General features: G+C 44.2%; 1 protein-coding gene across 3 annotated transcripts in view; it reads right to left on the bottom strand.

The window, feature by feature from the left end:
• Positions 1 to 26,368, bottom strand: part of Ttc7b (tetratricopeptide repeat domain 7B) — a 179,254-nt gene that overhangs the window by 89,499 nt on the left and 63,387 nt on the right. For all 3 annotated transcript variants that reach the window (XM_055592898.1, XM_055592896.1, XM_055592897.1), the window contains exons 6-8: positions 25,349 to 25,521; positions 15,157 to 15,220; positions 11,471 to 11,608 (exon numbers count right to left, since the gene is read on the bottom strand). In XM_055592898.1, the coding sequence (XP_055448873.1) occupies positions 11,471 to 11,608; positions 15,157 to 15,220; positions 25,349 to 25,521 (375 nt within the window). The remainder of the gene's footprint in view (positions 1 to 11,470; positions 11,609 to 15,156; positions 15,221 to 25,348; positions 25,522 to 26,368) is intronic.

Genomic DNA, 26,368 nt, shown 5'->3' with positions numbered 1-26,368 from the left:
CCTGTGTGCTCTTGGCATCTCTGCTACACAGATCCAGCTCAGCAGTTCTGAAAATGTCCAAACAGCTCCAGATGCTCCAAATTCCCTCTGCCACACCCAGTGTTTGAGTATCTAGAAGTCCTCCCTCAAGCTCTGAACTTTCAGATATACACCTCTAAGAACTCAGGCTGCCCAAAGCTCTATGACAAGAAGAGGCTTGTGCTGTGAATGAAGACACCTGATACCCACAATCTTCTTCTTAGCTGGGGTGGGTGCTCACCCCAATCGTTTGAGGAAACTGCAAACACACCTGTATGTGAGAAAGTGAAAATGGCCAATTTTAATGCTTGTAAGGGGGTTGGTGAGGACGTTGCTAACAAAACACAATGCAGAATACTCATTGTGTGTGTAGTGAAAAAGAAGTCCTGATGACAGGACTTTCCAGAAGGCAGCAGGTGCATGTGCTCAGGAATAGGAGGATGGGGCATAACTGAGAAGCTGCTGGAGCACACGGATCCCGCATGGCAGGAGAGGGGGTGAGTGGCCATGTAGACAGATGGCTCAGGCTTGATCAACACTCCTCCTCGAGAGTCACAGGCCTATTAGTGGGGCAAAGGCAGTTCATGATGGTACTCCCACCATCATGTGCAAGAGTGAGCACTGCAACCCTGAGCCCATGACAGCTGCTGTGGCTGCTCCTGTGACACGACGTGGCAGCAGATCCTGTGTGTTCTCATCTGAAGCAGGAGAAAGTTCCTGGGAATCTCAAGTGGGAGAGTGACAGGAGCCCAAGTGGAAACAGCCACTGAGAGTGAGATTCTGGCCCCTTCTTATTGTGCTGTCAGGGGAAAGGTGATGAGGCCTGGGGGTGGGGATGTGGGTCAGAGACACAGCATCATGGACTCCTCTGAATCACCTTCATCGTTAGAAGAGAAGATGAACCAAGCAGCAGTATGCTGGCTTTCCAGGAAGGACAGGTACCCAGGCACTGCTGAAGGCCAGGTGACACTTGCCAGATGCCATGGACATGTGGCGGTGCATCCCTTAGAAGCTAAAGGGTGAGTGGTAGTCAGCATGTCACTTGAAAATTTATTTGCTACTGGAATAAGGGCTTTGCCTTTCTCTTCCTTTGGCTTTTCATGGGAAGCCATCTTTGAAGGGTTCCAGGAATGAGCTGCTCCTCTGGCATAAGAAAGGGATTTTGCAATGACTTTCCTTGTATGTAAAGCCCAATTACACCAACTGGGTGTGTGGCAGTGACAGCTGCACAATACCACAGGCAGGGAGAAGCCAGGGCCTATTCTGGGAATTCAAGAACGAGACTCAGCATTCAAAACCCATGGGGGAAAGGGTAGAGATAAATAATCAGATACCTTAGACACTTGGGTTGCTGCCCAAGGCTGAACCCATCACCACCCTGAGCTCTTTTCATTTTCCTTCTGTACAGTTCTCACTGCAGAGATCCTTCAGGGCCCTTCACCTAGGAGTTTCTTTCTTGCATTGTATTACTTATTAAGTCAATTATTAAATGTGATTAATGTAATTCTTTGTAGTTGTGCCATTAAAAATTAATAAAGCAGAGGAATAAAAAGTTGCTTCTTTTAGTAATGAAAATTTACCTAAGATATTTGGCCATTTGGGACCATTGCTTTAGACACAGAGAATACCCTAATCACAGGGTACACAGAGACCTTCAAGGTAACCTGGTCCTATTCTTACTTTACAAATGGGGATGAAGGTCCAGAGAGCCAACACAGGGTCACACAGCGGCAAGCTGAAGTCAGACCCCAGGTCTCATGATGTCCTTATTTCTAAATTAATTAAAACTAAAAGTACAAATTAAAACGGAGTTTGAGCAATCTGCTTCAGAGAAGAATGGGTCCAGGAAAAAGTTTCTAAAAGCATGCTGAGGGGACTCAAGTAACAAAAACCTCCCCTTCCCATCTGTGGGAAAACACACACAATGTCAAAGCTCCTTCAAGTTTCCTCCTCTTTATTTTGGAAACAAAATACAGGATACTCTGTATCCTACCCCTCCCTGGTTCTCCTTTTGCTTTCAAATAGTGAGGCTGCTCCAGACAGGGGAATCACCAAGTTTTATTGCTTTGGAAAACGCTTAAAGGACATTATTTCCTCTGGCCACATTGAGTATAAAAAATGGATTATTTTCTTTTTTTTTTTTTGTTTTTTGTTTTTTGTTTTTTTTTTTTTTTTTCTGAGACAGGGTTTCTCTGTGTAGCCCTGGCTGTCCTAACTCTGTAGACCAGGTTGACCTCAAACTCAGAGATCCCCTTGCCTCTGCCTCCTGAGTGCTGGGATTAAAGGCATGTCACCATGCCTGGCTGAAAGTGGGTTATTTTTCAATGGTCCCTGATGGTATTCTCTGGCAGCTAACCTTCTCAATGAATCAGCTTGGCCAGATGTGCAAAGGAGTATAGGAGCCTTGTTTCTGACTCAAATCCAGTATCCTCCGCTATCTTGCTAATGTTGTCTTTCTTTGTTGGCCTTGCAAAAAGCACTGACGTCAGTTCCTTTCCTCTATCTCCTCCGCCTCAACTGCCTTTCCCCTCTTGATCTTTGTTCTTATCTCTCTAGCCTGGATTGAAACACCAAGGTTTATCCCTTAGACTGTGGTGGCTTGCATATGGATTCAAGGATTGCAGAGGTAAGTGCAGGCCAGTGGCATACTATATACAAAGCAAAAATGCAGCAAAAGCTTAAATGAGGAACATGTATAAAAAGGGTTAGGGTCTACTCTCTCTCTTCTCAGGAGAGCTTCAGAATAAAGAGAAAGTACCATGAGGAGTGCAGTGAATTCTGAAGACTCTAGACTCAAAGAGCGGCATCATTTCTGACAGGACTGAAGCCGAGGTGATTAAACCACAGCTAGGACCCAGTCTGACTTAATGTTTAGTTGCATAAGGATAAAAACATATAGGCCAGTGGTATAAAAACCAGAGATGGCCAGTATGGCTTTTGCCAGAGTGGTGATTCTATTCAACAAGGAAAAAGAGTAATGTCTTCAACAGGAAGCTTTCGGTTTTGTGTGATTTCTGCACAGAGCCTTTGTAATGGTTAGCTCTGACTGTCAACTTGACACAACCTAGAATCACCTGCAAGAATGGCCTCTGAGCATGTCTGTGAGGGATTGCCTTGATTACATAAACAGAAGTGGGAGACCCACCTGGGATGCATCATTCCCTGAGCTCTTGGGTCTTAGAGCTTGTCTCTGTCTTAGAGAAAGGAGCTGAGCACCAGCATGCAAGCATGAACTAACTGCTCTCTGGTCTTCACTACGGGTACTATGCTTTTGCTGCTGTGCCTTCCCTGTTTGATGGACTACAACCTGTAATTATAAGCCATATAAGCCCTTCTCTCTTGAGTTGCTTTTGTCAAGACATTTTATCACAGCAACAGAAAAAGAAAAATGAACAAACTTAAAACAGAAATTGGTATTGAAAAGCACCTTGCTGAAAAAAACCTGACCATGCATTGGTCTTTAGACCTTTGAATTGTTTTGTGGCTAGAATGTGGAAGCTTTTGGTAGACTGGGCTACAAAAGCCATTACATGCTGGAAGCAAAGTTTATTGGGCTAATCTGGTAAGAGCTTGGCAAGACAAGAATGCTGAGAGAAATTCATACAGTGGAGGCCCAGATCATGAGGTTTCAGAGGCTAACAGGCACTCTGCTGAGAACAGGGAGAGGGGCCATTTGTATAACACTCTGGCTGAGTATCTGACTTCAGTCTAACCATGTCCTGACAACCTGAGTGTTGAGCCCAAAGCCAATGGATCTATTTGTTTGCCAAAGGAACATTCAAGGCAGTATGGTATTCAGAGCGACGGCATAACTGCCACAGAGAGCAGCACCACCACAGGGAAACCTCCTTCACTGCACCAGGACACTAGAAAAAAAGTATAGTGAGGGCAAAATCTTACCCATCAGAGGCAACATCTTAAACTGGCAGTGGGACTGGGACATGTTGATCACATGATACTGGTTTTGAAGGTACAAAAGATGTAAGATTGAGGGGGTCACGGAAGAGCTTGTGACAGGGCTGCTATCCATGTGGAAAGGCCCTGAGAGGCCACTGTGTGAAGTTGCAAAGGTTAAGGTCAAACTACATTGGAGACCTGAGAATACTGGGGACATCAGGGCCATAGGACATCTGCCACAGAGAGCTGCAGGTGGAGACTGGAGCTTGGCTAGGCCTACGAAAGAAGCTGTATGCACTGCTACAGCAGAACTGGAAGACAGGGGCTGCTCTTGCCTTTGGGAGCCAGTTGATTGTATTACAAGCTCCAGCTGCCAGACATGGGCCACAATAACTTGTTTTCATATATGTGTGTGTGTGTGTGTGTGCACGGTTAGTATATATGTGTAGGTGAATGTATGTGGGTGTGTACACATGCAAAGGCCTGAGGTTGGGAATCATCAACCCCAGAGCGCACCAATGTTTTGTCTTGCTAGCCAGCTTACTCTAGGGATCTCATCTTTACCTTCCAAGCTGAAATTATAGGTGGGCTGCCATGCCTACCTGACATTTATGTGGATTTTTTGGGATTTGAACTCTGTTCCTTATATTTACTTGGCAAACATTTTAAGTTCTGAGCCATTTCCCTGGCCTCTGTGTTAATTAATTGTCCTCAAGTCCCTGCTTCTGCGGCTTCACTACAATTATGGACTCTTTTGAGCTGATTTTGTCAGGGTATTTTATCACAGCAACAGAAAAACAAACCAAGACACATACCACATTATATACAGAGTTCACCCACAGTGTCTCAATAGTCCTGAGCACCCCCCCCCCCAAAAAAAAAAAAACCTGATTGGGAGCAGATGTGGGGGTAAATTGCCATGATTTTGATTTTGGCATTGAAATCAGTGGATCCTCAAAAAGACACTGAAAATATAAGCAACAAAAGAAAATGCACTGAGCTTAGTCAGAATCAAACCTTGTTTTCATTAAAGGGCATAATTAAGAAAGTGAATAGAAAACATATAGAATAGGAGAAATATCTGCAAACCATCTATCTGCTAAGAGTTTATTATGCATGTAAATAAAGAAAAACTATAACAATTAGAAGCTAACTATTTAAAAATGGGCTTGAATAATCATATTTCCAAAGAAGACATACAAATGGATAAAGGATTTGAAAAGATGTTCTGTGCATTAGGAAAATTCAAGTCAAACCCACATTGGTCAGCACAGGAGAAATGGAGTAGGATGTGAAATGGGAAGGCCACTGTGAAAAACAGTTGGCAGTTCCTCAAAAAGTTCAATACAGAATTTCCATATGACTTGACAGCTCTGCCCCTAGAGAACTGAGAAGAGGAATGCAGGAACGCTGGAGTTCTGCTTTCACACTGTCAGATACACTACTACAAACAAGGTTGACTTACAGAGACTAGCTAAGTGAATAAGCCAGACTAAAGGGCTATGGATCACATCATCTATTTTATGCCAAATGTTAGAATGTATAGTGTATTCACCACAGCCAAAAGGTGAAGACAACTCATCCATCCATCCATGAGTAATAGATGATAAACACATGAATGGATGAACAAACTGTGGCAGATACGTACAGTGGAACATTATTCTGACAAAAAGAACGCAGTTCTGATAACATGCTGTCAGATGGACTATCATAACAAGGCTGAATCTTAGAAACATTAGCTCAGCTGGGCATAACACGGCACGTGCCACATGACTTGTTTTAGGTACCTGGAATAGGCAAATCTACAGGCAGAAAGATTAGATGTTGCCAGGGTGCGTGTGTGTGTGTGTGTGTGTGTGTGTGTGTGTGTGTGTGTGTTAGAAGGATGGGAATAGGAAATTACTGCTAACTATGTACAGTTCTATTTGCAGTAGTGGAAAAGTTTGGAATAGTGATGATAGTTGCACAACAGCGAGGGTGTCAATAAATATGAATTGTGCCTTTCAAAGATTAAGGCAGCACAAGAATGTTTTTAAAGAAAAAAAAATGAAAATAAAATGTGAGGTGGTGGACACCTGGAAAAATGTCTCTCTGAGCTGCACCACTTGAAGGGTTTCAACTGTTCCTGCTCCTCCCAGAGTACAAGTATTCTCACTGAAGAGAAGAAAGCTACCCTTCACAAAGCAGGCTTCCATAATGTGGACACAGAGACCCTGGCAGCTTCTTCCGGGGCTGAGATTCTTTGGGACAGGCTGTCATACAAGACGGCATTAAGTCACTGCCTCCTCTGGGTACCTAGGGAAAGCCACAGGGTACAGCCAAGTCCTGAGGCATCCTAGCTGATGGAGGCCCACTAAGGAGGGAGGAGGTGGTTAGCATTTTCACAGTGGCTCCTGATAACAAAAGTGTTTAGATTGGGGAGGTACAAATGTCCTTTTGGTACAATCATCAGCCATATAGTTCTACCCACAGCACTACAAATTTACCATAAACAAATGAATATGAGTTCAACGGAAAGACAAAAATATCCCTTCTGTAGTTAAAACTGACGTGTTTACATAGGGGGAGCACACACTATCTCCAAGAAGACCCCATAATATTCTTTTAAAATGGAACTGTTAATAGTCAGACTGGAGAAACAAACCTCCTTAGCAGCTTCGGTTCATTCTGAAAAAACAGTAAGCAGGGCTCCTGGCCTTACTTTTAATAGAGGGGTTGTCATGCCAACTAGGGCTGCTGTTTAAATTGAAGGGGAAAAAAGAGGTGTTCCTTCCTACACAAACTTTTCAGCAGGGCTCACAATTAGCCCTTAAAAAAACCCATAGCACTGGAGCCATGGTAAACACTGTGCTCGTATTTAAACCTGTCAGAGAAAGGCCAGGATAAACCTTAGGTTTCTTTCTGCTGTTCCATTCTTCATGCCCACTAGCAGGGTAAACAGGGCCCTGAAGAAAAGAAATGTTGATGTGGGCACATGCCAAGGCAAGCCAATGTTGAGCTCAGAGAGCAGCCCTCCATCTTGAATAAGCACTTGGAAAGAATGGGGCACCAAGAGAACAATGGCCCCGTCCTGTTATTAGCTTTTCAAAGGCTGGGTCTCTACCTTGACTTCACAACACACCTGTGCCTGAGGGTGCCAGGAACAGAAGAGGGGACATGCTGGCACTCACAGCACAGCCACTTCCTTTTCTTTTCCTGGTGCTTGTGGGCAGAGACTGGCCAAAAAGAAGAGCTAAAAGGAGGAAAACCTGCTCTGTGGACATGAGGCTAGTTGGGGACAAGAGGAGGAGGAGGAAGAGGAGGAGGAGGAGCAGGAGGAGGAGGAGGAGGAGGAGGAGGAGGAGGAGGAGGGAGGAAGGCTCAGGACAAAACCTCCCTACCAAGAGCCTGGCTCAGTGGTGCTCTCTAGGCAGGAAGGCCTCACCCATACAAAGACACACTGGTTCTGAGGCACACATGGCCAGCTCACAGAGCAGTCAAGGCATGTGACTAGATCCTGTTAGAGCAGGGCCAACACTGTTTCCTTCTGTGTGCCATGAAGTGTGGGAATTAGTACCGAACATAACACTGCCATACCTGACAGTCAATCTGATAAATGAGATGGCCACTAAATAACTAACAAGCAGGCAGAGAGATAAGTCACCCTTGACCCTCTTTGTCTTCTCTTTTCAGAGCAGAATGGGGCAAGATTTCATCATGTTGCTCAGAATGGCAAGCAACTGAACCTCTGAACTGTTTATTTAAAAAATTTTCCACTTAATATTTTTAGACCAAGGTTGACCACAGAAAACTGAAACCACCAATAAGGGCAAAACTACCAACAAGGAAGGCTACTGTATTTAATTCCCACCAGGCCTTTACGACTACTGCATTTAATTCCCATCAGGCCTTGATGATCCCATTCAGGTGTCAGTGGCTACTCAGCTCTAACTGGCACCTTAAACCCTTCACCCAGAACTGGCCTGTTCCTAGCTAGGAATCCACAGCTTTGCCCTGCTGTCTCCTCTAATTTCTTTTGAATGCTTCTATGTGCGCTTTATAGTAAGGCAAGATGTTTCTCTTGCATCTTGTAGATGTTGTGACCTGTGCCCTGTCTGTGCAGTTCCTGTGTACAGTGGGAAAGTCAGCACACCTATGCATTCAGCTGCCTTTTAATGAGCTCTGCATGCTGGGATGCACAAATGGAGAGTCATGAGTTTATACGAATTAACAACTATCCAAGGAGATGCCTCAGTGGGTAGCAGTACTGTACTTGTTTTGCAAGGAGGACCTAAGTTTGAATGCCCAGAACCCACAGTATGGCTGTATGTTCCTGTAACCTCAACATTATACAGTGGAGAAAGGAGAATCTCAAGATCTTGATGTCCAGCCAGTCTAGCTGAAACAGTGAGAGACCCTATCTCAAGGTAATAGAGAAAAACACCTGATGTCCTGTTTGTCATCTGTATGAGGGTGCACCTGCAAACTCACGTGCATGCATCATACACACAGCTACACAAAACACACAAACACATGCATACTCATGCACACCTACCTCTGTCTGAGACATACATAAGCATTATTCTCATTGTACAGAAAAGAGAAAGAGGCATGGGTTAATGACTGCCTAGGATTGCACTACTGTGAAGTGGCAGATCCAGAGCTCAAACCAAAGTCATCTGACAGTTGAGAGTGTGCACAGGGTACACTGGGAAGGTGGCTTGGGTTTCGGGATGGAGAGACTGGATGGGCATGCCAATGTGAGAAGAGAATAAGATGGTAACATGCCAGTGCATGTATACACACACATGCCCACACACACCATCTCACTGTCGCAAGCTGTTCTGCGTAAAGATGGACTAAAGATGGCCTCTAAGATGGCAGAGGTTAGCAAGCTCAGATAAGTGACTGTTATTTTCTTTATTTATAGGTATTGTTTGATTCTTCAAGGAGCATGCGGAGCTGTTGCTTATGACAAGAGAAACAGTGAAGTAAAGTTCACTGTAAGAAGAAAGGAAAAAGAAAATGGGAGAGAGAAGAGGGGCCACTGAGGGTTTCTAAGCAGAAGAATGGAAATGCACTCGTGAATATTAGGAACAAATCCAGCTCCTTCACAACAACACTCGTCACATTAGCCAGGAGAACCAACCAAACACGTATCACCAAAGCCTCTGAACTTCATGGTGTGAAGTTCACAAGATGGAGTGAAGTGTTGAAACAAGCTCTGATTTGAGCCATCAGATGTAGGTGCTGGGATGGGAACTCTGGTCCTCTGCAAGGACAGCAAGTGTGCTTAACCATCTCTCCAGACCTGGCTTTCCTTTTAGGATGAAAATGTTTAGGAATTAGAGGTGACAGTTACTGCTATAACCTTGGTGTCTATAAGAGCTCACTGCAGTGAAAGGCTTAATGTACAGGCTGGTACCTTGGGGAGGTGGTATGGATACCAGGGTTGGGGCTTCAAGGCATTGGGCAGGGCCATGATGTAGTTCTCATGTACTTTGTGAGTTATCAAAGGTGGGGGGGCAATTGCAATAAAAGAAGCAGTCTGGGCCTCTCCCATTCTTCCTGCTCCTTATTTGAAACGTAAACTCTTGTTCTCAAAGGTGCTCTTACCAACCACTAGCTGGCGTGAGATGACAAAGCCAAGCAGTAGCTCTCTCTATAGAGCCTATATATACCGTATGGAAGGTGACCCTCTAAGACTGTAAGAGCAATAACCCTTTTCTTCATGGGTAGTTTGTGCCAGGAATCTCACTATGGTGCTACACAGCTGACTAATACAGCCATACAGTGATAGGGATAAAAATGGCACTGATTACGTACTTCATACTACTAAGCTGATATGTGAACTTCACCTCAACTTAAAAAATGTTCTATTCCTGTCTTAACTAAAAATCTTGAAAAAAGTAGAATGGTAAATGAGAACAAGTAAAACAAGCTAAATAGATTAAATAAGGAAATGGGCAAACAGGTCACTCCAAGATGTTATCTGAGATGGAGGGAGGGCTCTTGCTTAAGCAGAAAGTGGCTCCATCCTCAGAGACGGTGGAGGTACCATCCCTCAAGTATACGGAGTTTTCATCTTTCTGGTACGGCATAGCACTGTGTTCATGAGAAGATCTGAGACAGTACAGCTAGCACATTTGTGGAGAAAGCCCCAACCCCTGTAAAGGGTAAGAAAGGCTAAGGCCATGTGTCCAACAATACGGGCTATGTTGGGTATCCCTGGGTCAGCCATATGTGCACACTGCTGGCTGTTCACCTCTAGCCTAGAGGCTGCTAGTGTGCACAGGGCATACCTCCCTCACAGCTGCATTCCCAGCGTACACAGCTCTTGGTACTGAACAGGTGAGATACACACATATATATATTGAAGAAATAAGTTTTATAGCTCTATTAATTGATTTATATTTCTGACAAGCAAAACACAAAGATGGTACCAAGTCCAAAAGTCTCCAAGGGATATATAGGCCCAGGAAACTAAGGGCCCACAGGGGACTAGAAGGCTGAGTGAGACTAGTCCAGCCTAAGCCTGGGCCTGCACTGGGTGCCAGCAGGGCACACTATGTATGTGGTCACACCTCATTGCTTCACTGCATTGTGGGGGACTCGCTTTTCCCGAAGGCTGAATAACCATTGTCCTGTAGAGTCACCAAACCAAAGACTAAAAATAGAATTAAGTCACGCAGGCTCATCTGTTCCCCGAGTTCCTGCCTAATGTGGAGAGGCACCGCAGGCTGCAGGGTGAGCTGAGCTCTGATCTGATTTCAGCCAATCTGTTACTGTATTTCACTCCCTGTCCTTGTGCCCAGAGGCTGTTGCAATGGGTATAAATTTAGAAGGAGAATGATAAATAACACAAAAAAGTTTATTTTCACAAAATAGGTTGTTTCTGTCCCTCTTTCTCTATTTTGTTAAGGGAGAGATAAGCTGGTCTCCTTACTTATTTAGTCTTATCAACATGAAATTTGGTATTCTGGGCAGGAGCTTAATAATTCATAACCCCGGCTCAGATGAACTAACCACATGAAACCAAAACATCACATGTCTGTCCTAAGTGTTTCCTAGTAGAGGGGTGAGAACATCACGGCCCCTTGCCCAAGACCTGGAATCTATCAGTCTGCTTTTGAGCAGGCACAGCACTGTAAACAAAGAGTGCCTTTCTGGGATGAAATGGTTTCCACCAGCCAACCTCGTGCTACTTGTGACCCAAAGTGCATGTCATCAGAAGTTACCCAGCCCTAGTTTAAGTGAAACTGTTTTCTGAGGACATCAGTGTCAGAGATGAGAGGCTTTGGTTATGAGAGGAATTGTACTGGGAAAGAGTCTACTTTGGAAAGTGCTGTCCTCCTCCCCCACACAGCTGGAGGGCACAGTCCTCCGACAGAAGCTCACCTTCATTCCCATCAACTAACTAACTGCTTAGCCCAGCCACAAAGGAGCAAAGATCAATAACTGGTCCAATGACATATGCCACTGGCAGAATGGGACAAAGGAGCAGGTTTTCTGTCCCCTTCCAGGTCATCTTGCCATCCCCCCAAACCCGGAAAGCAGCCAGACTTAGTAGGTGTACCTCCGAAAGCATCTCATACTGGCCTCTTCTTCCAAGAGCAATGGTCAGTAAATCATAGACCACAGATGCGCTTTGCAGGCTGATGAGGCGGTCGCTCTTGTGTTCGGGGATCCTGCTTAGCACGGCATCTCTGTTGGCCTGAAGGTGACACAGAAAAAAGCAGCACATGGTAAGCCAGCCTCCACTCCACCACTGCCATGTGGCAGAGAGGCCACCTAGGCTACCCTGCCTCACTGGGCAGGATGAGTGACAGGTCTGTCACCTCAAGTCATAGATCCAAAATCCTCAGAGCACTACAGATATAGGTTATGGTCTGACTCAACACTTGAGGCCAGATGTGAGTCTCTCAGCGGGCTGCACAGGCACTGGACAATTCAAGTGAGGGCCCCCTGTTCCTTCCCCAACCCCCACATCCACCTGTGTCTTTCTGTGATCAGGCTTCTACTGTATGCTGAGGAAGAGGAAAGGATTCCCAGCCCTGCACTTCCCATCCCCAATGGTTTCATCAAGTTCCATTAGTTTCAAGTCCTAGAGGTGATCAGACTTTCCCCTCAGTCACTGAGTGACACTCAGATCCCTGCATGACATCTCCATGAGAACAGCCCTCAACGACCAATTCAATCTTCTAAAGGGAAGCACAAAACAGATGTACAAGACAAGAAGCGAGTAATTTTCACTTTGCCACAGAGACTCAAGAGAACACTGGCTAATTTCACAGTTCTAGTGGTTAGTACAGAAATCCATGAGAACAACCAAGCTTTCCCAGGCCGTCTATCCAAAAGTCAAATGTTCCTCACACCAACATGTTTTCCTTGCTTCTAAAATACAATTTCTCCCTAGATTCCTCCAGATACACCCCACAGACTAGATTCTTGATAGCTATCTCATTTTCTTTTTTCCTCTAATAGGGAGTTCTAAAGCACTGAAGTTAGGCTTCTGCCTGCTTCTCCCACCCCCAGCTCTGCTAATGAACTGTCTCCAAGCATGTCTGAGAAGCAGCAAGGCATGCACAGTATTCTGTGTGACAAGGGTACGTGAGGTTTTGGGGTCACTTGTCCCCAGGCTGATGTTTATCTTCCTGCCTGGCATTAGGAAAGGCCACACATACACCTTCCCTCTTGCTAATGAGGCAAAATGCCTTCTTTCTGTGTGTCTAAGGCATTTAGTTTCAGCTACCCGTCAGAACTTACTCACTTGAAAACTCCTGGCTCTTAAATGTCAAAGCCAAATGAGACTATATAAAACAGGCCACTTCCTACAAAGTGGGTCATCTCTTATGAAGACAATCCTGCTTTTGAGGATTTCACTTGGTTTTCTTTGTACAGCTCCTCGTGAGCCCAACAAAAGGCACTCTGAAGGAAGAAGGCCCTGCTGTAGACAGTCTCTGCTTATTTATTTGCTATAAATGTTCTATATTGAGACCAACACTTCAGAGGAAACAAAACAAAAGGCACAGATACTACGTAGGAGAGGTTTTCTAGTTATTCCTAATGTGTCCTCTTTCCAGGCAGCTCTGCTTCCTTTTGGGAGCTACAGCCTAGAATCTTAGGCAGATGCACAGCAAGTACCTAGAATTTGACTCAGTGAGGTTATACAGACACACTTCTGACAACCTCTGCCTCCAGGAGAAGAGTAATTTGCTATGTAGTGAGAAGCAGTGCACTTTCAAATGACTCCTTGTAGGTGGGGAGATGGTAGAGAAATTGATGCTTCTAAGTTAAAGTCGGAACTAATAAAGAATATCATTTTCCCAGACATCCGAAGAGCAAGGCAGCTCCTGTTTTGGTTCTGAAATCGAGCACATGAATTATCTGTCCCCAAATGAAAAATCAAAGCACCAAATGACATTGTGGAGGGAAAGCCCTTTAATGGCAACTTCAGATAGAAGAGGCTTACAGGGAGTCATGTGTTAGATTTGGGAAGCTATGACATCACAGCATTTAATTGTCCCCTGAAGGGATGATTCTAGAAATTAAATACCATGGAGGCAAATCTAACTGCTCAAAAGGTCTCAACACAAATATTTTCGTTCTATCACTTCTGTGAAGGTGCAGGAGAACTAAAGCTACCACTCCAGGGCATCTCTACCATACGAGAAGCAAGTGCTGTAGATATGGGGCCATGTTTTCCAAATTCCAGATTGTAGCACCTGATCTCACAGCTATCCGGTAGCCCACCAAAGAGCTTGGACAGCATAGTCAATCAAGCTGCACTGAAGAAATTAACTGCCAAGTTGTAAAGAGTCCAGAACAATTAGGAGGCCAACTTCACAAACCAGTGACAAAAAGGCCAAGTCTTATATACTTGAAAAAAAAGATCACTGACCCACTGCCTGCATTATCACCTATGTGCCTTCCCTGACACTGCCAAGGCAGAGCAGAGTATAAATGACACCATTCCGAGTTACAAGCTGATGGTCAAGGAAAGATGAACCAGGGGCAACCAGCTTCCCGGAGGAAGTGAGCCCAATGACGTCAACAGTGGCCCTGTAGAAAGCAGTGGTAACTCAAACAGTCTGCTCCTGGAAACAGCTTCGGGCCAGTTTGCAGAACAAGAGAACCCCACGTTTCAACCTGAGGCAAGAGAGTTACGCATGCTGAAGTCCTAGCCTGGCTGGCCACCTCTTCCCAGCACATAGCATTCCTCTCCTGGCCCTTTATCCACAGTCACCTCAGCATATTTCTTGACCAGTTAAGCACCAAGTTGAGTGTAGGGACTTCTCTTGCTATCCTTATGATTCCTTCTTTCTCTATGGTCTGCCTGGTGGGCTGAAATCTCTGAGAAGGGAGCCATACAATTTACACATAGGGGCAGCAAACCAACACACTAGGTATGGCCTTTGTTTTTTCTGGCCTCAAGTCTTCATCTGTTAAAAAAAAAAAAAAAAAGGAAGTAGACAGGAGCCCCACCCCCACCCCCGGCCTCTAGGAACCTGTTTCTGCTCAAGTGGTAGGCACATACCATTGGCCTGTTCTAACTATTTCATTGCAGCATCCCCAAGGCTTTAAGCCAGGGCTGGCATCCCTAGTGCTATATAGAGCAGAAGCCCAAAGAGATAATGAATATTTAGACCAAAAGTCAATATCCTGGCCAAACCCCAAGAGTGATTTTCAAAGGCATCTGATAATCTGGTCAAAACACCACTGACAAAAGCAGACCTCGGCAGTGGAGGGTATCCCCCAGCCTGTGACTCCACAGGGTCCAGACCAGGAGGTGGATACAGCAGGGTGAGAGCACTAGCAAGCTCCATCCAGCTCCTGCTAGGAAAGAAAGGAAGGACATGCCCACAAGTGACCCATCTCTGCGCTGTCTTCACACCTAGCACACTGAGAAGCCACACACTGCTTCACTCTGGGGCTGCACTCCCCGGACAAACTTCCTTTGGGGACCATTTTCACCAGAGTCCTTATATATGAAAGTGCTAATATGTAGTCCTATTTGGCCGATGGATGATAAACCAAGAGCCCTTCCTACTGTTGTAGAACCCGGGATGGCCAGGGAGCATGTAGCTGTTCAGGGATTCAGAGACATTGGTTCTTTTTAAAGCCCTGCTGCTCCTCCCTCCACTTAGGCATTCCTTCCAGAACATTTTTCTCTAGATTAAAAATCATAACGAGGGAATGGCCACAGTAAGAAAGGGATTCTCGAGAGTGGTGAAAGAACAATGAAAATCACATTCCACTTACCATAGACTCACTAATGAGCAGCAACAGCAGCGCCTCTTCAGTATTTTCTTGAGGACAAAAAATGCTGTATAAAGAAAACCAGCTTTGGTATACGGCAGTTTGGAAATAACAAGAGATACACACACCAGCAAAGTGCAAAGATGAAAGCATCTCAGTGTTTACATAGAACCCATGAAAAACACTGCATAATTTGGACACTTGAATTAGTTTGCTCATTTCTATGGCATTCTGTGGAATTAATACATTTCAGCTACACATTTTAATGGCAAGCAGACAGGTGAGATAAAATGGTAAAAACCCAAGGTAAAAGCCCAAATAATGTATGTACTTATTACAGAGGCAGAAAGTGAAACCAGTACAAAAGGAAAATGTAAATAAATAATAGAACATCCTGACAGAGGCATGCATTTCACTAGATGCCAGTTGTCTTACCTGCCTCCCGCTAACTACTGCATGTTATTCTGTCATTCGGATGAAATAAGAAATTGGGAGCAGCTGCAGGGACTGAGCAACCTTCCTATTAGTGGAGGAATTTGTGAGCTATCTTAATTTAAACACACATTTGGTTCTGGGGCCGCATGCACGAGCTGTCTTGTTAATCTATCTCATGGTATTTGGCTGAACTCTAAAATCTTAGATTAAAAGAAAAAAGCTTTTAAGCTAAGTGTTGCTGAGGATTAGGAAGCAGTAAAAAACCAAACATCCCACCACCCCTTACCCTCTCTACCCTATGTTTTGGTGCTGTGAGCACTTTTAAGAACATGAAGCTCCTCCTTCCCCTCCTTCCCCCTGCCCCCAGACCTCTGCACTCTTGAGTAGAATTCTGCATGTTATCACTAACTGGGCCAAAAAACTTTTTTTTTGTTTTTGTTTTTTGGGTTTTTTTTTTTTTTTTTTGAGAATTGGAAAGTTTATAATAAAATAAACTTAGTAAAAACAAAACAAACCACTGCCTATTTTCAAGATGACTAAATAAGGACTAAATTTATACCTTCCTTAGGAACAACATAACAATCATCTGAGATTACCTCTCCTCAAATTAATAACAATAAAAGGGCAAAATCCCACTATTTCCAGATAATTATAAACCCTTGCTCTATTTGAAGCATTGGCAACATTTCTACTGCAGCAGAGAACACTGGAAGTGACACAGAACATACAGTGCCCAGTCCTTCTGTAGAACTCTGAGATCTTCTATCTCCTGTCCAGGGCCATGCAGGGCTTCAGCAAGGCTGGCCGGGAATGGGCAGTGGGATTATAGGCCCAGAGCCAAAGCTTCTCTGGGGAGTCAGCGTGTGGTATTCTGGGTTTTTCAGAAAACAGAACACTTCTGATTATCCCCTGATATCCTGGCCGTGCTTCTATGCAATTGGGACCTTGTAAATAAAGCAGAAGCCTGAACCATTTTTCTAATGGCTAGCTAGTCCTGCATTGTTCAGACTAATTGAAAAGAGAGAGCCCAAGCCGTGCTAATTATGACTTAACGCCAGCCAATTCAGCCCGTGGATAATCTCCAAATTCCATTTGAGCCATCCAGTCTGCTTAAACGCTAGGTTGTGTTATTTTTACCAGGGTTGCTAACAAGCAGCGCATTAACTGCATCTAATTCCACTTCCTGGGCCTGCCCTGAATGGCAGGTGGATGGACACTGGGAAGCTCCTGGGCTGGGAGCAAAAGGTGGAAGAAGCAGAGAGACAGGGAACAGGCCTGAAAACCATGCTAGAATGTTCCCTGGAAAACAGTAAAACTTTCCTGAGACCCATTTCTGGTCATTTCCTTGCTCATGCAAGGCGGAGCTCAGGGTGGGTGGTCAAAACTGCCAGGCCCTTCCTTTTGTGACATTTCCTTCTCTGTGGCCCACGTGCTTCAGGGGGAGACCCTGGAGTGCCGTGTCTCAGTTCTGGAGAACAGGAAGGTGGGGAGCTAGATCCACAGGGAGTTGCATGAAGGACAGGGTTAAGGGACAAACGGGACCATCAGGCCATGAAACCAGCTCCCAAGGCCTGGCAGAGACAGGGAGAGGCTGAGGGTGGGAGGTTTGCAGGCTCAGCCTGGCCATGGTACCAACTCCAGTGATGACCTTCAGTCAAACCACCCATGTCTTTAGTTTGGATAAACTCCTCAGTGCATCTTGGACTTTTGTAGGACACAGGGAAGAAGGGTCCTCAAGGCACTGACAGTTAACATGTGTTTTTCTAGGGCTGCCATGTAAGTTTTTCACACACAAAAAAGCAGTTCCCCTGCTGTACACGTGTGTCAGAACAAGCACAAACAAACAAAAAGTCAACTGTATCCAACTGCATCTTAGCTTTCTTGTCACCCAGGGTGACTACAATAAGGAAGCCGCTGTGTAAAGGCAATGGCCCCTAAGGAGTCACGGTGACTCTGTGTGGCTGCAGGAGTGGCACTGAGCTCTTTATGCACAGGAAGCTGGCTCAATGCCATGATCTAGCTAAGGGCCCCAGAGAAGGAAGGGGATTTCAATTAGCAAATGAGAGCAGCTTGACCAGTGGGCAGCTGGTCCAGCCTGAGGATGACATGGACCTCTCCACAACTCTTCCCTTTTCTGTCAACTAATATGGGTCTGCAACTTCCTTATGACAGAGAAAGACAAATTCATCAGGTCAGTCCAAGTCTGTTAAGTGATCCTCAATGCAGGGATCAGGTAAGTCCCATGTGGCTTGTCATCTTACATCCCTAGGGAGGGGACAGGATTCATGCATCCCTGGAGAGGGGGCAAGCCTCTCTGTACAATGACTCAGAGGGGAATGTGAGGAGACCAAAGAGCTCTGCTAGCAAAAGTCACCACAGCCCTGTGATGTTCCTAGCCTTCCAAAACCTCTGCATAGCCCACTAGGAGGCCCAGACCCAAAGGATCACTCAACAGAGACTGCTTCCTTCTCCTTTGTCTACCAGGGAGGTTGCCCTAGGCTTGTATTCAAGGATGCTCATTCAATACCTTCTCACTAGCCACTTGTAGGCACAATGATGGCTTTTAATCTCCTGCTTTATTTGTGCTAATTTTCTAGTCTAATATGTATGTAATTATCCAAGCCACCAAACAAATTTTTACAAGGATAAAAGGGAAAATACACCTAACTGAAACACACACGAATATATACTGAGAGACATATACACCTTCATACATCACAGGTTCTATTAGTCTCAAACAGAACAGGGAAATAACTCAAGTGGCCGAAAAGAAACAGATGGACAAACTACTATTTATAAAACAGAATAGCATACAGCAGTGAAAATAAACTACTGCCACGTGGAAAAATATGTGTGAATTGTTCATATACAACACTAGACAAAAGTTAGACATAAATGAATACACAATTTATGATTGTTGGAGATAATACAAAGACTTATGTATTTTGAAGTGGAGTCTTACTATGCTATTACCCAGGCTGGTCTCTGACTCTTGGGCTTAAGGGATTGTCCCACCTCAGCCTCCTGAATACTGAGTTTACAAGTGAGCCACCATGCTCAACACACAGCTTGACAAACCAGACCAAGAGCCAGCGAAATGATTCAGTAGGTAAAGGTACTTGGCACCCAGCCCGAGGACCTGCTGTATTTGATCCCTGGAATCGACATGGTGGAAGAAAATCACTGACTCCTTCAAGATGTGCTCTGATGTCTGAAGGCATCCATACACTTGCACACACAATAAGTAAATAAAAGGAAAACAAAACAAATAGTTTGATGGGTTTCTTTAAACAGGGACAGTAAGTACCTAGGAGAGGTAAAAGAAGGCTCGTGGGCTCTGACAGCAACTGCTCCTTGAGCAGGGCGCCATTTCACGTGGCTGAAAGTGCTTGCTTTTCATCCACTTAATACCCCATCAGTTATATAGAATACAAAGCTTACCCTAAAAAAAAGTAGGGCAAAGCAGGCGTCCTCATAGAAAGTTCCAAAAGGGCAGAGAGGCCTACAACAGACCACCCTGCCCCTGCCAGAATTTTCAGCACTTATTCTCCTTCAAATGTCAAGTGACCAGGCAGAGAAGAAACATGGCCTCTATTAGGGTGCAGTGGATGGGCAGGGCTTTTAGAGAGCTTACTTTTCAAAGCAGTGCATTTGACCAACACTCTGAATGGTCTTTCTGGTTTGCTAGAGCTAGAAGAATCTGAGACACCTAAACTACAGTCTTTTAAGCTGTGGGGTGCAACCTCATGGGGTCACGAAACTAAATTTGAGGGTCATGAAAAATATGGCAACAGTGAAACGTTTCTGAGTGCAGCGACCAAAGTTAATTCAAACTCAAACACAAGCAAATTCAAGAACCTTACTGCAGCCTTTGTTCTGAACACAACATACACAGTTAATGCACGTTATTAATACAGTGTTTCTATCATACACACAAAGCGCTGTGCTCTTCTAGAAACAAAGTGGTTTAATTACAGAAATAAAGACTTTGCATGTTTTTCAACCACCACTCCTCAGCATGTAGTATAAAAATTTGTTGTTATGTTAGAGGGTTTGGTTTTTTAAACTACTGTATGAGTTGCTGACTTAAATAGCAAAAACTGTTCAATAAATTTTGGTTTGAGATTAGGACAGAATTTCCAATAATTTCTGAAAGGGCCCTAGACATATCTCTACCATTTTATACTATGTGTTTATATGAAGTGGCATTCTCAGAATTGACAATTATAAAGTCAAAATACTGATTAACTCTGAAAAATGCTGAGGAAGCTTTATGTCCCACAGAATCAGACATTCAACTAAGATTTTATTATTTATGTAAAAAGTAAGTGTAAGTTTATCCATCATTTATACACAAATTTGCTTTCAACAGTAATAAAGAATAAAATTATAATCATCCCAAGCACTTGTTTTAAAATAAATTTCTTGATGATCTGTCAGTAAGTGCTCTATTTGTATCTAGATGCCCAAAATTGCATAAACATTTCTTGGGTGAGAAGGGGTTTATGAATGAAAAAACCTGAGAAGTTCTAACCTCAAGTGTAAGCCTGAACAGAGAAGGGACTTTGGGGCTAATGGTCAGACTGAAGACTGAACATCACGTGCGGATTCTCCTTTCTACCTCCTAAGGAAGAGGGTGGTGATGCCCTGCCCCACTGCAGTTGCGTCACACTCAGTCCCCTTCGGCAGAAAGGGAGCACCACACAAGTAGAAGCCTAGCCTAGTGTGTTTTCTCTATCAAAACTACCAGTGAGACCTGCGACAGGGTATGCTCCTGAGAGGGTATGAGCGTGACTCGAGCTGAGACTCCGAGTAACGGAGACTGAAGAATCCACCCTCTAACTAGACACAACTCCTCGTGGAGAAAGGGAAACACCAACCCACCCATAAAAATTGACCCAAAATTTACCATGCCTACAAAATGTGCAGGGACAAAAATAGAGCAGAGATTGAGGGAATGTCCAACCAGGGACCGGCCCAACCCGAGACTCAGCCCATGGGAGACAGCCCCAATCCCCTGACACGATTAACGATACTCTGCTATGCTTGCTGATGGGAGCCTAGCATAGCTGTACTCTGAGTGGCTCCACCCAGTACCCAATGGAAACAGATGCCAGGATCCACAACCAAACACTGGGTGAAGCAGAGTCCTGTGGAAGAATGTGGGGCAGGGGAAGGATAGAAGAACTCAGAGGGGACAGGAGCTCCACAAGCAGACCAAAGGGCCAACTAACCAGAGCTCAGGGGGTCCTGTGGAGACTAAAGCACAAACCAAGGGCCATGCATGGACTGGATCTAGGCACCCCACATAGATATAGCCGATAGGCAACTTGGTTCTCATATAGAATCCCTAGTAAGGGGAATGGAGACTGTCTCTGATATAGACTCTGTTGCCTGCTTTTCAATCACTTCCCCCTGGTAGGGCTGCCTTGCCAGGCCACAGGAGAAGAGGATGAGCTCAGTCCTGATGAAACTTAATATAAAGGTGTGGGTGGGTGGGGTTCCCCTTCTGTGAGGAGTAGGGAAGGGGGGGAAGAATGGAAAGAGGGAGGGAGGATGGGACTAGGAGGAGAGGAGGGAGGGGACTATGACTGGATGAAAAGTGAATAAAAATAAAAAATTATAAAAAAAAAACAACAAGAAAAGAGAATGCTCATACAGAATCAGCATGCTAAAAACTGATTAGTGTGGAAATTAATAAAACACAGAACAGACTAATAGACAAAGCAGAAAGTTGGTTCTTTAAAGAGATAAACAAGTGACAGGCTTTTAGGGAGCCTGCTCCCATCCCCCAGAGACAGAAAAGAGCCAAAGAAAAAATGGAATGCAACAACTAGTTCTGCAGAAAAAAGAAACATGGCTAACTAAGTAAGTATATGGTGATAATTAGATGACTGATGAGACAGCCAAACTTAAAGAAGGATGCAAACCACTAAGACGGATTCTTGAGGAAACATAACAAAGAGCTTAAGTTGATGCCCTCAAAGAAAAGCCAAGGACAGATGCTCTGTGGTAAATCCTACCTGATAGTTCAAGACAATTAGTACCAATTCTTCAAGTTCATTTTTTTTAAATAAAAGGATAAGCAATAACCCCTAATTCCTTTTATGTGACTAAAATTAACCAGATTCCCCGAAAGACAAGGGTTTTATAAGAAAACTACAGAACAATATCTTTTGGGAGTGTAGGTATAAAAATTGCCAACAAAGATATAGAACCCAAAAACAAATTTTAAAAGATTATACACTATGACCTAATAGAAATTATACACTATGACCTAATTGAATTTATCCCAGGAATGCAAGGCTGGCTTAACATCTGAAACTCTATGAGAGAAATGCACAATAAAGAACAACCCCCCCAAGTTAGCCAAACAAATGCAGCAAAGACACCATGATAAGACAACAGCCTAGAGCAGGAGGAAGTGTTGCCAGTCCCACACAGGCAATCTACAGCAAACACAGGCATTAACCCAAAAGACTGGATGCTTGTCTTGTCTTAAGATCGGAACAGGAAAAGGATGTTCTCTCATCACTTCTATTCACATCGTAACGGAGGGTCTATCCATACATCTAAGGAAGAACATGAAACCAAAAGCACCCAGCTCTGAATGGAGTAAGTAAAATTATCTATTTACAGATGACAGAATAGCCTAAGGAACCTAAGAGACATAATCAGCAAACTCAGCAAGGTTCTAATATACAATATCAACACAGAAAATCAATGTTTCTTCCATATACTTGCAGTGAATAGTTATAAAATAAAATTAAGAATGAACAGAAGAGGCCATATTGGTGTCTAATTGATACACAAAGGCCTACATCAACTTTTATCATCTTTGTGTTAATAGTAAAGTATAATTACTGAGGTGAGCATGAAGTCCCATGCCTAAGGAGCTACCGGTAATTGATAGCTGCTGGGAAGAAGACAGTCAGTTTTCTTTCAGGTGTGGCCTTGGTGTGTTAACCATGTTCCGGTGGGAAGCCACACATCCAGGAGCATATGGGTAACACAAACTAGACTTGCTGAGCTTAAAAAAAAAAAAAAGATGGCACAAAGTTGGGTGTGTAGGGAACAGGTGTATCTAGGAGGATTCTGGGGCATGTGTGAATATGATCAAAACACATTATATGCTAGCCAGGCATGGCGGCATATGTCTTACTCCAGCACTAAGAAGGCAAAGGTAGTCAGATCTCTGTGAGTTCAAGCCCAGCTTGGTCTATGAAGCAAGTTCCGGGACAGCCAGGGCTGTTACACAGAGAAACCTTATCTGGAAAAAACAAAAAAATCAAAACAAAACAAAACAAAAAACAAACCAACAACAATAACAGCAACAAAAATCCCTACACTATATGAAATTATATAATTTTAAACTGAAAAAGAATATATTATTATTAAAATTTATAAAAAGTTAAAAGTGGGTTGAAATTTTTTAAACTGAAATTAAAAAATAATTCCACTTATAATAGCACCAAAAAGAAATTATGGGGCTTGAGATATGAGTAAACAGTACAGTACTGTCTAGTGTTCTATGCAAGGGTCTGGGTTCTACCCCCAGAACCCTGTTCTAGTTTGCTTCTCTGTTGATGTGATAAAAAGCACAATCTAAAGCAACTTAAGGAGGAAAGGGTTTATTTCATCTTACAAGTCCTAGGTCACAGTCCAGTAGTGAGGAAAGTCAAGGGAGTAACTCAAGGAAGAAACCTGGAGACAGGAACCATGGAGGAAGGCTGTTTGCTGGCTTATTCTCTGGCTCACTCTCTCACAGGCTCATGCTTAGCTAAGTCCTTTTACAGTCATGTCCACTTGCATAGGGATGGTGCCACCCACAGTGGGCTAGGCCTGCCTACATCAATTAGCCCTCAAGACATTATTCCAGAGATATGCCCACAGACCAGTCTGATCTAGAATATTGCTCAATAAGGTTCTCTCTTCCCAAATGACTCCAAATTGTATCTTTTACAATATAAACTAAATGGCACACATCCCCTTCCAGCAAAGGAGGGGGGAAAGACATATAACCAGTGCTTTTAAAAATGTGTTTCTGGCAGAAATGAACAAGTGGATCCAAAAATGCATGGGGACTTAAGGGACTGAAGAAGGGTGGCAGCTATCAAGTATTGGGTATTACTTTTGGAGCATTTCAACTCAACTTTGGTGATGCATTCCTAATTATGTATGTACTGGAAGCCAATGAATGTACATTCCAAGTCAGTGAGCTGGACACTATGGACACTATGTGAATTACAGCCAATAAAACTAGTGGAAATCAAACAGAGTGTGTGTGAGAGTGTGTGTCTATAAAATTAAGCTTGTAACATGGTGTGGGAATTCTCCCAGAATTCTCCTTACATGAATAGGAAGCTGACATCGGAGTGGTGTCACAAGAGTGACAAGGCCAACATCTTGAGAAACACCAAAGACACCAGTGAACTATGAGAGTTTCTGTCTCTGAGGCAAGGCCATACTGGGACAGAACTCCAGGTGTCACTAGATGAGGACAGTGACCAAGATCCTTTGCGTACCTGGAACCTAGGCCATTAAGAAACTTCTAACGTGGGAAACAAACCTAGACTTTGTTTGAAGACATAAAAATATCACTTAAAATTTCAGTGTTAAATCTGCTTCTGGATAGCCCTTCCTAAGGGAGTTGGCACTTCACAGTGAGTTAGGGGACTGCCAGAACAGGTGTTTCATGAATCTAGACAAGGGCTGAGGAGGATGCACACCTATAAGTCAGGCAAACTGGTTCAGCTTGGCTGGAAAAGTGAAGACCAAAAAGTAAATTAGATGAGTGTGAGGAAAGAGTCAGGAATGCAGTCCCTTGTCCAAATCCCCACAAGAAACGCAAACTGAATAAGATGACTATGAGGGAAAGAGAGGCCAGGGGTCAGCTCAGGAACAAGAAGCAGCCGACCCAAGAAAACTGGATCCTCAGAAGATGCAACATGGTTTTCAGATGTCACACAAGGAGCCAGAAGCCAGGTGGCTGGCCTACCCCCCAGCGTGCTCTCCAGGGTTTCCAGAGCAGCCGTGTGCAATCTCTTAGCAGCCTGACAGGGTGATAGCACCGAAGGAGGTCCCACCCACACACTAGCATCCCCTTTCTCTTTGTAGAGATTTGGAAAGGCCATGAGGCCTTGTCCTTAAGCAACAGGCAGAGAGGGAACCTCGGGGCTCTGAGGGGCCTTCTCCCAGCTCTTCCCCTGTCTTTCCATCTTATAGCCTCCTGACCAGGAAAGGTTCAGGTCTAAGAAGGCAGTAGCTCTCTGACCCATTTTCCTCTAAGGAAACCAGGTCCCAAATTAAAATTTTACAAAAATAAAGAAGTTTTAGAACTTCTTTAGAAAGACATCTCCTTCCAACCACTGGCAAATTTTTCATGGTTTGGCTAAGGTTTTATTATTTTTAAAGATGGAGAACTTGCTGAAGAAATGAATGCCTATTTGGCTCTGCTATAAACAGTGGCTGTTGACTGCTGCGTGATGCTGGGGATCTTGTGATAAATGGAGAGAGGATCTCACAGAGTGACATAGACAGCAGAGAGCTGAGGAAGAAGGCACACACGGGGAGGAGAGTGCTGCCCTCACGCTCCTCTGTTGGAGCTGTCATCAGGGTTGGCGCACTCTGCTGAACTGCTCCATTACCGCGCTCACCTGATTTCACATGGTCAACCACCTGTGCTTCTCTCCTTGCCCCCAAACATTCCCACATCCCCTTCCCATGCCAGGGTCCCCAGCTGAGGACATCAAGTCCATACTTCTCTCCTGAGTAGACACGGGCTCTGCGAGGGAGTGTGTAGGTTTTGGTGTTTGCTCCTTTCCGGAGAGGGTCATCCAGAGGTGACTGGCAGGGAGGATCTTCTAGAGGGTTCCAGTAGCTCTGCTCACACATGCCCCGTAACAAGATTTCTGCCAACTGCCTGGCTATTGTCTGGAAACACAAAGGAAGAACAGCATGATTGCTAACTGTTTTATCTCAGCCACTCTGTCATTATCTCTATTGGCTATCACTAGGTTTGAGGCATCATTACAAGACCCATCTATGGTAAAAGAAAATATAATATGCAAAGACACTTGAAGACTTTTTAAAAGAGATTTACCTTCATCTTAATTATAAATAAGTGTGTTGGAGATATGTGTACATGAGAGCTGGTGAAAACAGGAACTTTGGATCCCCAGGAGCTGGGGTTGTAAGCCATCTGACATAGGTGGGTGCTGGGAATCAAACTGCAGTCCTCTGTAAGATCAGTACCTGCCGAAGGTTTGGTTATGAGTCTTAATATCTGCTTTGATACACTGCTAGGTAGAGTCTTTCAGAGGCCCTATGAGGTAGGCTCCTGTCCTGTTACTTGTTTTCTCCTATGTCCAATGTCCATTCCATTTGTCTTTCTAAGTGAGGATTGCTCATCTTACCCCAGGTCCTCCTTTTTTATCTTCTTGAGGTGTATAGATTTCAGTATGTTTATCCTATCTTATAGGAGAGTGCAGGGAATCTTATGAAAGAAGGGGGAGTTAGTAAGACCTGGAGAGGACAGGAGGTCTACAAGGACCAAATAAATCGGGGCACAAGGGTCTTTTATGAGACTGTTTCTTCAACCAAGGCCCATGTATGGATATAATCTAGAACGCCTGCTTGGATATAGCCCATGATAGCTCAGTATCCAGGTGGGTTTCCTAGTAAGGGGAACAAGGACTATTTCTGACATGAACTCAATGGCTGGCTCTTACACACACACACACACACACACACACACACACACACACACACACACACACAC

Source organism: Psammomys obesus, unplaced genomic scaffold (assembly GCF_907164565.1).
Source record: "Psammomys obesus unplaced genomic scaffold, mPsaObe1.curated_primary_1811, whole genome shotgun sequence".
Classification (NCBI taxonomy): Eukaryota; Metazoa; Chordata; class Mammalia; order Rodentia; family Muridae; genus Psammomys; species Psammomys obesus.
Note: the sequence above shows the minus strand (reverse complement) of the source record. Positions and strands in the feature narration are given on the sequence as shown.